This window comes from Thunnus maccoyii, chromosome 16, assembly GCF_910596095.1.
Source record: "Thunnus maccoyii chromosome 16, fThuMac1.1, whole genome shotgun sequence".
Classification (NCBI taxonomy): domain Eukaryota; kingdom Metazoa; phylum Chordata; class Actinopteri; order Scombriformes; family Scombridae; genus Thunnus; species Thunnus maccoyii.
In genome coordinates, this window is record NC_056548.1 from 17,965,317 (window position 1) to 17,979,472 (window position 14,156).

The following is a 14,156-nucleotide window of genomic DNA, read 5'->3' on the forward strand; positions in this document are numbered from 1 at the left end:
CACTTTAGGGTACCATTTCACAATTTGTACACAGCCCCCCCACCCCCCACCCCCCCACGCCTAACAGATGCTGGCTGATTTAAAGAGACAGTGCTGTTTTTGTGCGCAGACTGAGAGCCATTTTCAACCCTGACTTTTACTTCTAAATTGGATTGTGTTTGTGCTTTTAGCTTTAACTGTATGAAGCGTATGACAAATCCCATGTGTTTGTATAATTACTCTATTGATTGTATTTCTTTGATGACTGCAATCCACTATGAATGCAGGGATCACCCTGCCCAGAATACATAATCTGCTGGGTCTGGTTGCTCAGTACCAGATGGAGCCAGGCTCCTACCACAGCACAAAGGAGAGTCACTCCCCCCCAAGGGAGGGCCAGTTTACAGAGGGGGGTGCAAGCTCCAGCTTGGTCCATGGAGAGCAAGAGAGGAAAAGAGGGGGGGGGGGGCTAAGATGTATCAGATGTTGCAACCTTATCCAAAAAGCCAAATGGAGGGGGTCTGATGTATCACAGAAATGCACAAGTCACAGGATTACTGTATATATGCCCATTCTCAAATGTTCTCAAAGTGTATTCTAGTGTTTCTATGCCACGCATAGATTTCAGACTGTCAGATAAATGAGTGAAGAAAGTAAAGATCCTTTGTATCAATCACAACACAGCAGATCAAGAACAAGAGGCGTCATTCTTTGTTAAACCTCACATTGTAGGACACATAGTAACCATTGTTGTACATGTACAGTCTCTGATCAGTGGGATTGTAGTGCAAGTTCACAAAGTTTTCCTGGAATTTCTGAAGAGGAATACTCAAGTGTTTCTCCTCCCAGGTCTTAGTGTTATATGAGTAGTGGATCTCCTCTGTGTTCACATCTGCTGGCCTGGTCGCATACATAACTCCACACACCATGAAAGCATTTCCTACTAGAGGCTTGAACGCAATAGTGGTCCATTCATCCTCAGTACCAAATGATTTCTCATCTATCTTAGCAATGGCGATTTTACCCATGGCCTCCTCTGTGGCATACATTACCCACAATCCTTTCTCATCAGTGGAAAAGTCCAGGAACTGGTTTGGTGAATAAGTGTAGGTGAATCTTTCGCTAGCTTTTGCAAGTTGTCTGTGACTTTAAACAGAGGAGGTCAGATTCATTTTGGACATTCTGAATGGGTTTGCAGACTGGTAATATATGGCGTTTCCATGAACAACTTAATTATTACCAGTGCCTTCATACCCTCTGTGGTAGAGCACGGTGTGTGAAGGAGGACCTCTGAATAAGCTTGTCATAATTAGAGTACAGGAAGAATTCATACACTGAGGGGCTGCTGTATGCACCATACCAGTACAATAATTCAGAGCCTCGTGTAGGTTTGGAGTCTTTTCCCCGACCCCCATATGGGTATGCTGGATTCAAATGAGCATTTGGCTTGCTGATGCTCATGATTCCTGTGTGGTTGCAGTTGACTGGAAGAAAATAAAAATGTTGACATTGGCTGTCAATCTCTGATTTGGATGAGTTGAGTGAATCTTTGAGCTGAGACACCAGAACTTCAAACTCTCTGAGCTCAATCCTGAGCAGCTCAAAGTCCAGTTTGATGTAATTGTCAGGACTGCTCTCCAGCATGACCACTCTGAAAGTCAGATCCTTCAGTTCTCCCAGGAAAATATCCAGTTTCCCTCCGTAGTGGACAAGCTGCAAGACACAGACTCATCAATTTACATACTTTGAGGCAATTATTACCACACAGTTGCATTTTAACAATTTATCTTATCGTTGACAACATAACCACAGAACGAGATTAACACAAGTGTATTCTTGATCTGTGGTAGTGAATGGTTCTTAGGCATGTTTTGAAACTCCTTTGAACAGAACTGGCCACAGCAATAAATTACATGGTGTATACAGTAGTACACAATTAATAATTATTTGGCTTAACAGGAAATAATAAAACAGAATCAGAGTAACTTTGTTGGCCAAATATATATATACAGTATTTATATATAGGTACAATTTTTAGTTGTATATACAGGAGAGCATGGCAGTGAAAATGATGCTGAAATAAATATTGCACAGATAACATAATTTCATTAATTATTACTTAAGTCATTATTACTGGCTCTCTAGTTACTGCTCACTTTTTTGTAACATTTTATAAGACAAGTTTTTACTAATGGCTTCATTAATGGTTAATAAATCATGAACTAATGCTTTATATATCAGTCACAAGCCATTAATAAGAACAAGTTTTAGGTTGCCAGATTGTGAAAATTTTGGATTTTGGCTGGTGTTGATGCAGTTATAAATGTTAGTAATCCATAAATATCCTACTTGTAAATATGTTGGTCAAGATCCTCCCTCCTACAAGAAAAATGGCCATATGATCTAATCAATCAGCAGAATATTTCACAAACTTGGCAACCTAAAAGTTGTTCTTATGTTATACATATGATATATATATATGATAATATAGTATAACTATATATATATATATACATTTTTATAAACCCCTCATTAAGGTAACCAGTGGTACTGGTACTGTGTGTAGATTATTTTCTGATGACTAGAAGCTTGTCCTCTAAATGTGGCTTTACATCACTTATTCCAAAATTCCAAACAAAATCAAACCATAGAGGATTCTGTGTTTCATATTTACTTTGTTTATCTGGATCTCCACCTCCAGCCTCAGGTCTGCATGTGTTGCACTCGGTCAGCAGGGAATGTGCTGTCGGGCAGGAACACACTGCAAATACACTCCAGTCCTCCACCAGATGTGGTCACATTTCCTGACTCCCAGTCCTCCATCGGCTGTAAGCAAACTCAGTTATTTTATTTCGATATTACACAGGATTAACTTCAATAAGAGATAATGAATATCTTTCAGACTTACAAGCCATGCCAATGCAGGGCTCAGTATATTAAAGAGCAGCAGTACAGCCAAGGGCATTGTGTCTGCCAATAGTTTGTCTGATATGATTGCTACTCTTGTCTGCAGGGTTTCACACCATGTATCAATCTAGCATGTTACATCACTCCAAGTCGTAGCATTTTTATTAGCATCCTTGAGATCAATGCAGGTGTGCATATTGTACACACTATTCTGGCATTATTGCAATTTCATGATTTATGCTTGTGTTTTTCTCTCCTAGAAGTACTCCTACTTTATCTCATATACAGTTCTCATGCAGCACAACATTAGGAGGAGGGCCTCACCCACTTTTATTATGCTGAGTGCCAAAATGTGGCCTGAGATGACTTCAATCTTAAAAACTATTGACAGTGACCGAACACAATACAACCAAACTTTATGAGTTTCCTAAATGAACATACATCAACTCAAGAGAAAAATACAGATGTGCCAGCAACTTTCTCCAGGCTCGATTTTTTTTTTTTAATTTCAGTTAGCTTGGACTATTGGCTAACTGGTTCAATATTAATCTTAAGCTTTCATTACACTGTGGAGAAAGACTGAAAATGTAATATGATTTGTAAGAGGGCAACCTATTTTGAAATCATCCTGTCCTTCAGTATTAGAATTGTACACATTAATATGAGTAATTTCCTCTTCTGTCCAAGTTTCCTTTTAACTCTGCAGTACAAGCAGCAGACTGCAATACCTTTAAAGTGAGTTCATATTGATTGTCACTTGTGTTATCAGTGAAAGATTCAGGGACTGATTATGCTGCTTTGGTGCAGTACTTCCACCTTAGAAAATTGATGTAATGTATCTTTAACATACAGTATATCTGTCTGCCTTTGTCGTGTGTATAGTATATAGATGTGGCCACTGGCTGTGAAAATTATCAACTTTAATACATCCATGGTGGAAATTCACATACTTGGATCCATTATTCAATAGATGTAAAAGTCTATATGTGTATTTTCCTTATGTCTTTGTCCATTTTTTATTTCGATGAAGAAACAGAAGTGCAGAAATGTTAGTCTGTTTTCACTATTAAAGGCTGCAGATACAACAATTAATCATGCTATTTATCTAAACTTTCATAGCACATTGCTGCTTTAGAGTAATTTGAAATAGAGAATGACTAGTGCTGAATTCTGTATTTATTTAGTTACATATTTCTTATAGTAACAACTTGCCATATTGAATTTTAACACATACTGGATCTTACTTTTAGTAGTTTATACCTTTATTATCTGGAGCTGATTTCTAAACATTTTTTCACTCAGTATGCACCAGTATTGTTGTGGTTGTATTCTTATACATAAGAAGTCAAGGCCAGCTTCATGCTTCAGTTTGATTTTATTGAGGAAAAGTACAGTACTTTGCTTTATAGAGCTGCACTGACAAAGAAAGTAAATACAGATCAATCGTATCAATTGCAATACAGTAGATCACAAAGAGAACGCATCATTCTTTGTTAAACCTCACATTATAGGACACATAGTAGCCATTGTTGTACATGTAGAGCTTCTGATCTGTGGGATTGTAGTCCAGGTTGGAGTATTTATCCTGGAACTTCTGAAAGTGGATGCTGAGATGCTTCTCCTCCCTGGTCTTGGTGTTGAACGCATAGTAGATCTCCTCTGTGTTCACATCCACGGACCTGGTGAGGTACATGACTCCACAGGCCATGAAAGCATTCCCAGCCAACTGCTTATATGCACCGGTGTTCCACTCATCCTCAATGCCGAAAGATTTCTCATCTATCTTAGCAAGGACAATTTTACCCTTGCTCTCCTCTGAGGCATATATTACCCACAATCCAGTTTCATCAGCTGCAAAGTCCAAGTTCTGATTGTCTGAGTAACTGTATGAGAACTTTTGGCTTGCGGCCGGGATCACTCTGTAGTCATACTTGGAGCTGGTCAGATTGAGTTTGGTCATACTGAAAGGTGTGTTGATCTGGTAATAAATGGTGTTACCATGAACAATGTAATTGTTACCAGTACCTCTCCACCCTCCTGGTATGTCATGCTGTTTGAATGCAGACCTTTGAATCAGGTTTTCATAGTTAGAGTACAAATAGAAGTTATGCACTGAGGGGCTGCTGTATGCACCATAGAAGTACATTGATTCATAGCCTCGAACAGGTTTGGAGTCTTTTCCCCAGCCCCCATACTGAAAACCTGCATTCAAATGAGCGTTCAGTTGGACAACCATGGGTTTGCTGATGCTCATGATTCCTGTGTGATTGCAGTTGCCTGGAAAGAAAGGAAAAATGTTCCACATTGGTTGGCAATCTCTGATTTTTAAACTTTTATCCACAGTCCTCTGCCAAGTTGACTTACCAATATCTGGCTTGATGAACTCTTGTTCCTTCTGGCACTCCTTCAGCTTCTTCTGCAGTTTGGCAAATTCAATGCGGATCACTTCCAGGTTGCTCTTGTCATAAGTCTCCAGTTGGTTCACAATGAGGGTCATGTTGCGGATCTAGGATCAAAAACATAAATTAAATTGAGATGTAATGTTCTGACAATGAGGGAAACCGTGCTATATGCGAGTACTTTTGGAAAATGTCTCTTTCACCTCAGTGTACAGACTGTCAAACATGGGCGAGGAGGAGTTGAGGGAGTCTTTGAGCTGAGACACCAGAACCTCAAACTCTCTGAGCTCAATCCTGAGCAGCTCAAAGTCCAGTTTGATGTAACTGTCAGGACTACTCTCCAGCATGGCCACTCTGAAAGTCAGCTTCTTCAGTTCTTCCAAATACACATCCAACTTAGCCTCATAGCTCACCATCTACAAGAGTTGGGTGAAACAAATACACAGATCAATGTGACGATCTTCTATCACAGTGTATGAATGCCGTGGAACGGTTTAGTCTTGATAGGTCTTATTGTACCTTGTTCATTTGAATTTCCACTTCCAGGATCAGATCCTTGCTCACTTGTTGCATGTGCTCTACCCGGTCGGCAGGGAAGGTGGTGTCAGGCAGGTACACATGACAAACACACTGACCTGACTCATCCATTGATGCAGTCACACTGCCAGATTCCCAGTCGTCCACTGGCTGAAAAATGTTTCAAAAATATTTACTACCATAAAGGGATTGTGATAATGAGCAATCCGTCTCCATGTTTTTAATAATAGAAATTAAGAGTCACCTACCATCCAGGCCAAAGCAGGACTGAGGGCTGGTAGGAGAAGCAGCAGAATCTGCACCATCGTGTCTCAGTTTAACTCTCAAGTGTCTCCTAGATGGCTCAGTCAGAGGTGTTTTAAAGACAAGTATTATCAGATCATCATAGACACCCTCTCTCTTCCCAAAGTTTTTATCTGAGCTCAACACAAGAACAGATGTTCATTCACAAGTAGTCCTTGTTTGCTCACAAACAGGACTCTACCGCGACGTCAGGTTTGATCTGAACATAGGGTGTGGATGAGAAAAATGACATATGTGGTGATTTCTGACACCACCTTGTTATGTTTATGGCCTGTTCACTCAGTCTAGCAAGTGTTTTATGACAGGAGGAAGACAATCTGGCAGGCACATTGTATGACATTCTTTTCATTTCAGTCAAACAAACCAATTTTAATTATTATTAATCAGTCGTAATAGAGTATACTTATTTGTGTAGTCATTGTGTTTTGAGTGAAGGAATCAAATTGCATCTTCATATTGCTTCCTGATGCACAGGGTTCATTGTGTAAGCTTGTGCATGTGCCAGTGCTTTTTAACAGTGCGGTTCATAAGGAGGACATATTGGGCCACAAGGGAACAACTTTTAAAATCAAATGCTGACTCAACACCAAGGGAATCACATTATGCAGGACCACTTTTTCACTTCAGCAGCAAATTGAATGAATAAAGCATCTGCACACTCAAATCTGTGCAAGAATCTTTTTAATTAGCAAGCTTTCGGTCATTGGTTCATGCACCACATCTTGAAGGAGGTTTCTGACTGAAAGCTCGCTAATTGAAAAGATTCTTACACAGGTCTGAGAGTGGGGATGTTCTTTTCATTCAGTGTGATATTTTTAGCTCCAGCACCTTTGCTTAGTCTGATAACGGGTGAGCAGTGTATGTCTCTCTATTTTTGATTTCACCTCAGCAGCAGCAATGAATGAGAAGATAAAAATGTTAAGAGAAAAGTTTTCAAGTGTGGCAGTTATAAACAAAGAAATGTTAAACTGAACTATTGATATGGAAACTATTGAAATATGTAAAAAACTGAACATAGAATAAAAACCCTGCCATGGTTTCCTTTAAATGAAAAGAATTTGATTTCTATGTGACCAAAAGGTAGTGAAAATTAGTGTTTTGTAGGTGGTCTTTGACTTTGTCCAAATATTGCACCTGTATCTCCCTCTAAATCTACAGCTGAGTCAATACTCTCATTTGCAATAATTAAAAAATAATACACTCTATTCATGAGAATTTGCACAAGACGACACCTGAGATTTTTTAAATGCATGAGATCATTTATTAGCAAATCAAGCAGAACAAAGATACATGTTTTGCCTACAGTGAGGCACAATCATTGCTTCATTCATAACATGTGAAACTTTAGTAAATCACAGATCAAATTAGGACAGAAGAAATGATGGTGTCACGGTAGCTTTAGTTGTGTGATTAAACCACAGATGGTAATTAACATAGTAGCCATCATTGTACATGTAGAGCTTCTGATCAGTAGGATTGTAGTCCAGGTTGGAATACTTATCCTGGAACCTCTCAAAGGGAATACTGACGTAGCTCTCTTGTTTGGTTTTGGTGTCAAACTTGTAAAATATTTCTTCAGTTAGGATATCAACTGTCTTGACTGCATACAGAACACCACACACCATGAAGGCATTGCTCACTCCTGGTTTATAGATACTAGTCTGCCACTCCTCCTCAACCCCAAAAGCCTGCTCATTTATTTTAGCTATGACCATCCGGCCACTGGACTCATCTGTAGCATAGGTCACCCATAGACCGGATTCATCAGCAGAAAAGTCAAAGTTCTGATTCGGGGAGTTACTGTAGGAGAATCTGGCGCTAGCCCTAGGAATCACCCTGGACTCATAATTCATGCTGGTGAAATTCAATTTGGCCAACCCAAACGGATTGTTGATCTGATAATACAGAATGTTGTCACGGATGATGAAATTGTTCCCTGTGCCCCTCCAACTGCTATGTAAGTTGTGATGCTGGAAGTGGTTTCTCAAAATTAGATTCTTGTAGTTAGTGTAAAACCTAATGTCAACAATGGAGCCACTAGTATACCCAGAGTACCAGTACATGGACTCTCTGTCAGGAATAGGCTTTGAATCTTTCCCCCAGCCTCCATATTTGTAGTCAGAATTCAGATGGGCATTTAGTTGACTCACAATGGGCTTGCTGACCTTGATGATACCTGTGTGTGCACAAGACCCTGCAGAAAGAGAGGAAAAATTAGTTAAATGAGTCCAAAGACGGTGTAGAACTAACTTAGTGTGGATTAGCTTACCGATGTTGGGGTTGAAGAGCTCCTGGTGGCGCCTCTCGCACTCCTCCAGTTGCAGCTGCACCTTGATGTACTCCCGGCGCGTCACCAGAACCTTGTTCTTGTCATAGGTCTTCTCCAGCTCGGTCAGGGTCCCCACCATGGCTGTGATCTGAAAGTAAACATAGACACGGTTTGCCAATTGATCAACACAAGTCAACAAGCCATCAAGTCTGCAGTTCTGCAGGACTTACCTGTACACGTAGAGACTCGAAGATAGTGGTAGAGCCTTCAATTGAAAGCTGCAGCTCTTTAATCAAGGCCTCCACTTGTTTAATCTCTACCTTCATATCGTTTATGTCGGCGTCATTGTAGGCATTGGTGTTATTCTCCATTTTTTCAATTTCCACTGTCAATTTTATAATCTTTTCTGCATATGATGTCAGCTTTGTCTCATAAGCTTCCAGCTGAAATCAAGTACAGAAAAAAATCAGTTTACATTCTTTTTGGTTTGTCTGAAGTAACTTAACATCACATGAATACCTTGCCCATCTCCAGCTCCAGTTTGTGGGAGATCTCCCCAGCTGTCTGCTCTACCACCACCAGATCTTTTATAGGAAAGGTAGAACTGGGCAGGAAGGCATCACAGGTACACCTGCCCCCCCCACTTCCACCTCCTGTCCCATTCCTCACGCTCCTTTCACTCCACAGGCCTACACGCTGAGAAAGGATGACATGAAGAGAGATCAGCTTACCTCTAATGTAGGTAAAGCCTCAAGAATAAAGATGAATAAGATGATCTAAGTCATGCCATACATACCCCCCAGGCCACTGTGGAGCTCAGCAGTGCTAAGAAATACAGAGCACTGATCATTCTGGTGCAGTCAGATTGGTTATGATTGATAGCTGGACCTTCAGGGCTTATATAGCCTGTTTCAACATCTTGCAGGATGTTCCACCTGTCCTTGATAGCCAAGGCACATGTCAAGAAATAACAGTTACTGTTATCTTCAGCAAACAGAAGTTACAACTCTAGTGTTTGGGTGTGCACCAAAATTCAAAGAATAAATGATGGGTGGATCTACCATCTGACAGAGTTCCCAAGTGTTATAAAATGTTTTTTCTCTGTGGATAATCACTGAATGAACGATGACTGACTGAAAGACGAATGTCCTGCTGAATTAATGAATTTCTGAATATAATGTGCACAGTTATTTAAAATTAGAAACAAGATAATACAAATGATACTGTCTCTCTTCAATCATTATTTATTAACTGTGTAACAAAGTAGCTAAAGGTGTCCAAACGACCAAAAGAATCATAAATATTATATAACATTATTCAGTTCACTTGACAGTTTGTGTAGGAGTCTTTGAGTCTTTCGCCACACGTTTCTTAGTTTTCTTTTTCTTCACTTTCTTGGTTTTGGCTTTAACCTCTGGCTGCTTGGCATTAAGTGCAGGCCTGGACCTGGTCAGGTGGTTAGCAGTGGGGCTGAGCTTGCTATGGCCCATCTCTGGATCAGAGCGTACACCCTGTGCAGAGATGGACTTGCCTGGGGCCGAGCGAGGGGAGTCATCCAGCAGGTTGGGTTGGGAGTAGGAGCGCATAGCTGGGGAACTGGTGGGACGGTAAGGCGTGGTGCCTCCTATCATGGGCAGGTGGACATGCTCATTGCTCAGGTTAGAGACAGAATAGCGACTGCTGTTGGACATGACGATGTGATGCCAAGAACTGAGAGGGGTGGCAGAGAAGTGCTGTGGGCCACTTGAGTCCTCTTTGGCACCTCCTGGAGATATGACCATAGAGCTGCGTGGTGTGACTGCCTCCACAGCGCTCTGGAAAGTCTTGAGGATACGGTCACTCTTTTGCTTTTCTTTCTTCTGTCGGGACTCAACCTTCCGCAGTTGGCGGCGGTGATCCCTCATCATCTGTTTCCTCGTATCTGCCAGTCCCCTGCACAGAAACATCAGATAACCCTATGAACCTCTTAGACTGCTTTATGGAGCCAAAATGTAAGACTGCATCCAATTTATTACACGCCTCTCTCTGTGCCAAACATAAACATCACTATTTTACGACGTTGTTTTTGAAAGCATCATTCAAGGTGAGAAGCTGGACAAATTCACAGCTAAAACACACTTGGTTCAACTCCAATGGTCATCAGTCAAACGGCCATGAAGCCACAATTGTAAAGTGCACAGTAACGTCATTACTAAATGTTTCCCAACAAAAAACACATCACAAGCTCACGTTGTGAAGCACCCATCTGTGAGTATAATCAAATACAGTATGACACATGCTCACCTGTAGTCTACCATTCCTGTCCTGTCGCGATCAAGTCTCTGAATCAGCTCCTCAATGTGGTATCGATCCAAAGGAATGCTTGATTGCTGTCAAGTTTTCACACAACAAAAGGAAGGAAACAGCCAGAGTCAGATTACAACGTTTCTAATTTGCATGTAATGCATCATTGAATCTCTGGTCTCTTACAGTTTGCTTTAAATGATTCAGTATTCAACTCAAAGAGAGCTCATTGTGGGTGATTTCATAGTGTTCTGTCACTGAAATTTATAAGTGCTGTGCTTCCTATAAATGTCACTGACACTTCAATGAATCAACATTCATTCATCAGGAAACCTGCACTGCCTTCCTGAAGTCAGCAACAGGGACTCGCATGGTGCCATCTTTGTCAATGTTTCGAAAGAAATCCCACAGGCGTAGTTTACGTTGATCCAGATAATCCTTCAAAAACATTGTGAGACAATAGTGAAATAAATACAGAACCAGACTATGAATGATTATAAATTGCACAGTAATTTGATTTAAATGTGAGGAAAATACTTGTTAAACATTACACATGAATATGAGATTATATTTTTCATTAACTGTAAAGTGGTGGAATGTAACTGTTCATTACAAATTTTTAGGACTATTTATTTTTATTAGGTGACCAAACAGACCTGGATGACTTTCATCGGATCAATGCGTTTTGGTGGCTTCTTAGCGATAAATCCTCCCACCCCTCCATACTGTACATCCAGACTGGGATGCTCCAGACATGTCACCTCCAGCAGATGCACAAAGTTTTCATTTACAAGCACATTCTGTTCAGATAAAAAGGTAAAAAAAATGATACATTCAGTCTTCTTCATTTCATAGTTAAGATATGATGAAAAATGAAATAATACTATCTTTTCTTGATCAATATGAACACAAAGTTGAAATTATTAACAGCTAATATGAGTGGTTTCAACTGTGATCAAATGGCATGACGATGATGGTGTTACACTCACACATATGTTGATCTCCTCAAGGGCAGTTTTAGGTGTGTTCTTCACCACATTAACCAGGGCCAGTGCTCCCTCTACCGTTAAAGAGTTGTAAGCAAGCTACAGGCACGTATGACACAAACATTACTTCACACATCACCTCACAATGTGTCTGTTGTTGGCTGAATGCAACCTCATTTACCCACCAGTAGAACTCGGAGAGTGTCATTGGCCTCAAGACCCTTGCACAGCATGCCGATGCCCTCGTTGGTCACGCGGTTGTTGTTGAGGTTGAGGTGCACCAGAGAGTTGTTGAATTTTAGGGCCTCTCCCATAGCCAGAGCACCCTCATTCCCAAAACCATTCCATGATAAGTCAAGGTGCTTTAACATCATATTCACCTAAATATGGAGAAGATGTTGATCATGGTGATCAAATGTTGTTTAGCAAGTCATTGATCAATGATCAGCCATACCTTTAATCCAGCACAAAAAGCAACAGCCCCTTTCATTCTAAGATGATTCCAACTAAGATCCAGTACCTCTAGACCTTCATTGTTGGCTGTACAAATGGAAGGTAAAATTAGTGAAAAAGAAATGGATCTTGTGTCCACTACTGTGGCCATTTTTCTTAGTATGGCACCACACTTTTACCGTACCCAACAGCTGTCCCAAATGCTCTCCTCCTCTTCCACAAAACTCATTATGGCTCAGGTCTAGTTGTTTTATTCTGGAATTGGTCTAAATGTAAAAATATTAGCAACAAAAAATAGCAAAAATAACCAAATAACCATTACATAATTATATAAAACATAACAATAACTTACCGATAAAGCATCTGCAAAATATTTAGCATCATCATCAGTAAATCCATTTCCTGTTGGAGAAATAGTACTTGTTTGAATATACAAAATAAGCTTGATAATAAATAATAGCAATCCTATTATTGCTGCTGTTAAATTTACTGATTGTTGAAAAATCTGTCTTTTTTGTCTTTCCCCCTCCCCCTTGTCAGAGCACAGGAAAAGCACCGTGAGCCATGAGATTCGCTGTTTTGATTATGGACTGTGGGTTCTTGAAACTGTATCCGTCTACCTCGGTATCAGTACATCACCTTACAGCCAGTACAGCTTTGTAATATATATATGCACATTACCTGAAAGTTTCATAGATTTTACTGAAATGCTGTCAAGCAACATTTTAGCAACATGCTCAGCTCCTGCAGACTGCAGGTGGTTGTTGGACAAGTCCTGAAAGAAAAAACAGAGAAATGCAGGTATGCAGAATCCTCCACAGTAAAAGTCAAGTAAACTGTCTCCTAAAAAGCACTTTTGCTACCTCTAGTGGTAAATTAGCAGTGCTACATACCAGATGCTGAATGGTGAAATTAGCCCTCAACATCTCCACAAGGTATTTGGCTCCCTCAGCTTGAATGTAATTGTCTGCCAGTTCCAGTGTGTTGATATGCATATCACTCTAAACACAATACAAACACACAAAGAGCTCATCCGAAATGTTCTATTTTAAAAAGTCACATTCAATAACATACTTGCATTTCAAAACTCACCACCAAAGCAATAGCTAGTGCCTTGCACCCCAAAGGTCCCAGCCCATGGTGGCTGAGTGTCATGGTGGGAGAGTCAAGGTTTCGTATGAAGTAGGAGATTGGCACCACACCCACCAACTTGCAGGCTTGCAGGTACACTTCAGCTATAGACATTTCCTTGTTGCTCTCGTCTTTTTCTGGAAATGAGTAAGAATGTGAGTCCTACTATATCAGCCCTTACCTGTAGATAAAGTAATGAACATATTTTTTATAGGAACACTCAAAACAAGCCATTTAATTGCATTGCTTTTGGAAACTGGGAAAGGTTTTATATCAATATCATGAATTAACAGTATGTATATGTATGTATGTGTACATGAATTACAGCTTTACAATCAGATTTAAAAAATGACTTATTATATTGTTTTTTTAACCTGAGAACTGCAGGAATTAATCCAAGAATGATTTCATTTACTTACCATCCAACTCCAAGTCTGTGTCAAACTCATCCTCAGAGCCTCGATACAGTGTCAGAGATGGACAATCATCATCTTTTAAACAGAGGGACTCAAAAGACAGTGTCGACATGGCTGTCTGCTGTTAGAGCCTATGTTCTGTTTGAAAACGTCTTTAGTTTGTTCATTCAGCGTCTGGTTTGTGTGAGCTTAGTGCTGTGAAATGAAATGCCTCTACTGCCCAGCAGGTAATTCTACCTTTCAGGTAGCATGTCATGTGTAGTGCTGGGGATAATTTATTCATTAGTGTGGTTACATTCTAGTGTTTAGTACATCCAAGCATATTATATAGAATTGATAAATGGTAACATTTGGAGTACAGGTTCCCTGCACCATGCCAGGAAAGCAAGTACTGTACATTTAATATTTTTCTTATTTCTTAGAACTTGATTTTTTTAGTATTGTCATATTCAAAAGCCAAAACACATGCACAAAGGAGACAACACCAGAGACA

General features: G+C 40.1%; 3 protein-coding genes and 1 pseudogene across 4 annotated transcripts; all 4 read right to left on the reverse strand.

The window, feature by feature from the left end:
• Positions 1–683: 683 nt before the first annotated feature.
• On the reverse strand, positions 684–2,944 carry LOC121913964 (annotated as a pseudogene).
• Positions 2,945–4,369: 1,425 nt separating this feature from the next.
• Positions 4,370–6,127, reverse strand: LOC121881505 (olfactomedin-4-like). Its single transcript, XM_042389327.1, has 5 exons — positions 6,071–6,127; positions 5,805–5,972; positions 5,489–5,701; positions 5,251–5,392; positions 4,370–5,163 (listed from the first exon to the last, which is right to left on the reverse strand). Exons 1-5 carry the CDS (start codon positions 6,125–6,127, stop codon positions 4,370–4,372), a joined length of 1,374 nt encoding a protein of 457 aa, XP_042245261.1.
• A 1,316-nt stretch (positions 6,128–7,443) lies between these two features.
• LOC121881055 (olfactomedin-4-like) lies at positions 7,444–9,520 on the reverse strand. Its single transcript, XM_042388704.1, has 5 exons — positions 9,191–9,520; positions 8,914–9,090; positions 8,625–8,837; positions 8,395–8,542; positions 7,444–8,319 (listed from the first exon to the last, which is right to left on the reverse strand). Exons 1-5 carry the CDS (start codon positions 9,242–9,244, stop codon positions 7,490–7,492), a joined length of 1,422 nt encoding a protein of 473 aa, XP_042244638.1. The 5' UTR covers positions 9,245–9,520; the 3' UTR covers positions 7,444–7,489.
• A 102-nt stretch (positions 9,521–9,622) lies between these two features.
• Positions 9,623–13,775, reverse strand: LOC121881054 (leucine-rich repeat-containing protein 74A). 2 transcript variants are annotated; one of them, XM_042388702.1, is made up of 13 exons: positions 13,667–13,775; positions 13,209–13,384; positions 13,010–13,117; positions 12,798–12,891; positions 12,469–12,518; positions 12,301–12,382; positions 12,118–12,203; positions 11,849–12,043; positions 11,667–11,762; positions 11,334–11,477; positions 11,011–11,115; positions 10,678–10,763; positions 9,623–10,326 (listed from the first exon to the last, which is right to left on the reverse strand). In XM_042388702.1, the coding sequence occupies exons 1-13, from the start codon at positions 13,773–13,775 to the stop codon at positions 9,717–9,719; spliced, it is 1,941 nt and encodes a 646-aa protein (XP_042244636.1). In that variant the 3' UTR covers positions 9,623–9,716. The 2 variants fall into 2 exon arrangements, with proteins under 2 accessions (XP_042244636.1, XP_042244637.1); XM_042388703.1 differs by lacking the exons at positions 12,118–12,203; positions 12,301–12,382.
• Between the last annotated feature and the right edge of the window lie 381 nt (positions 13,776–14,156).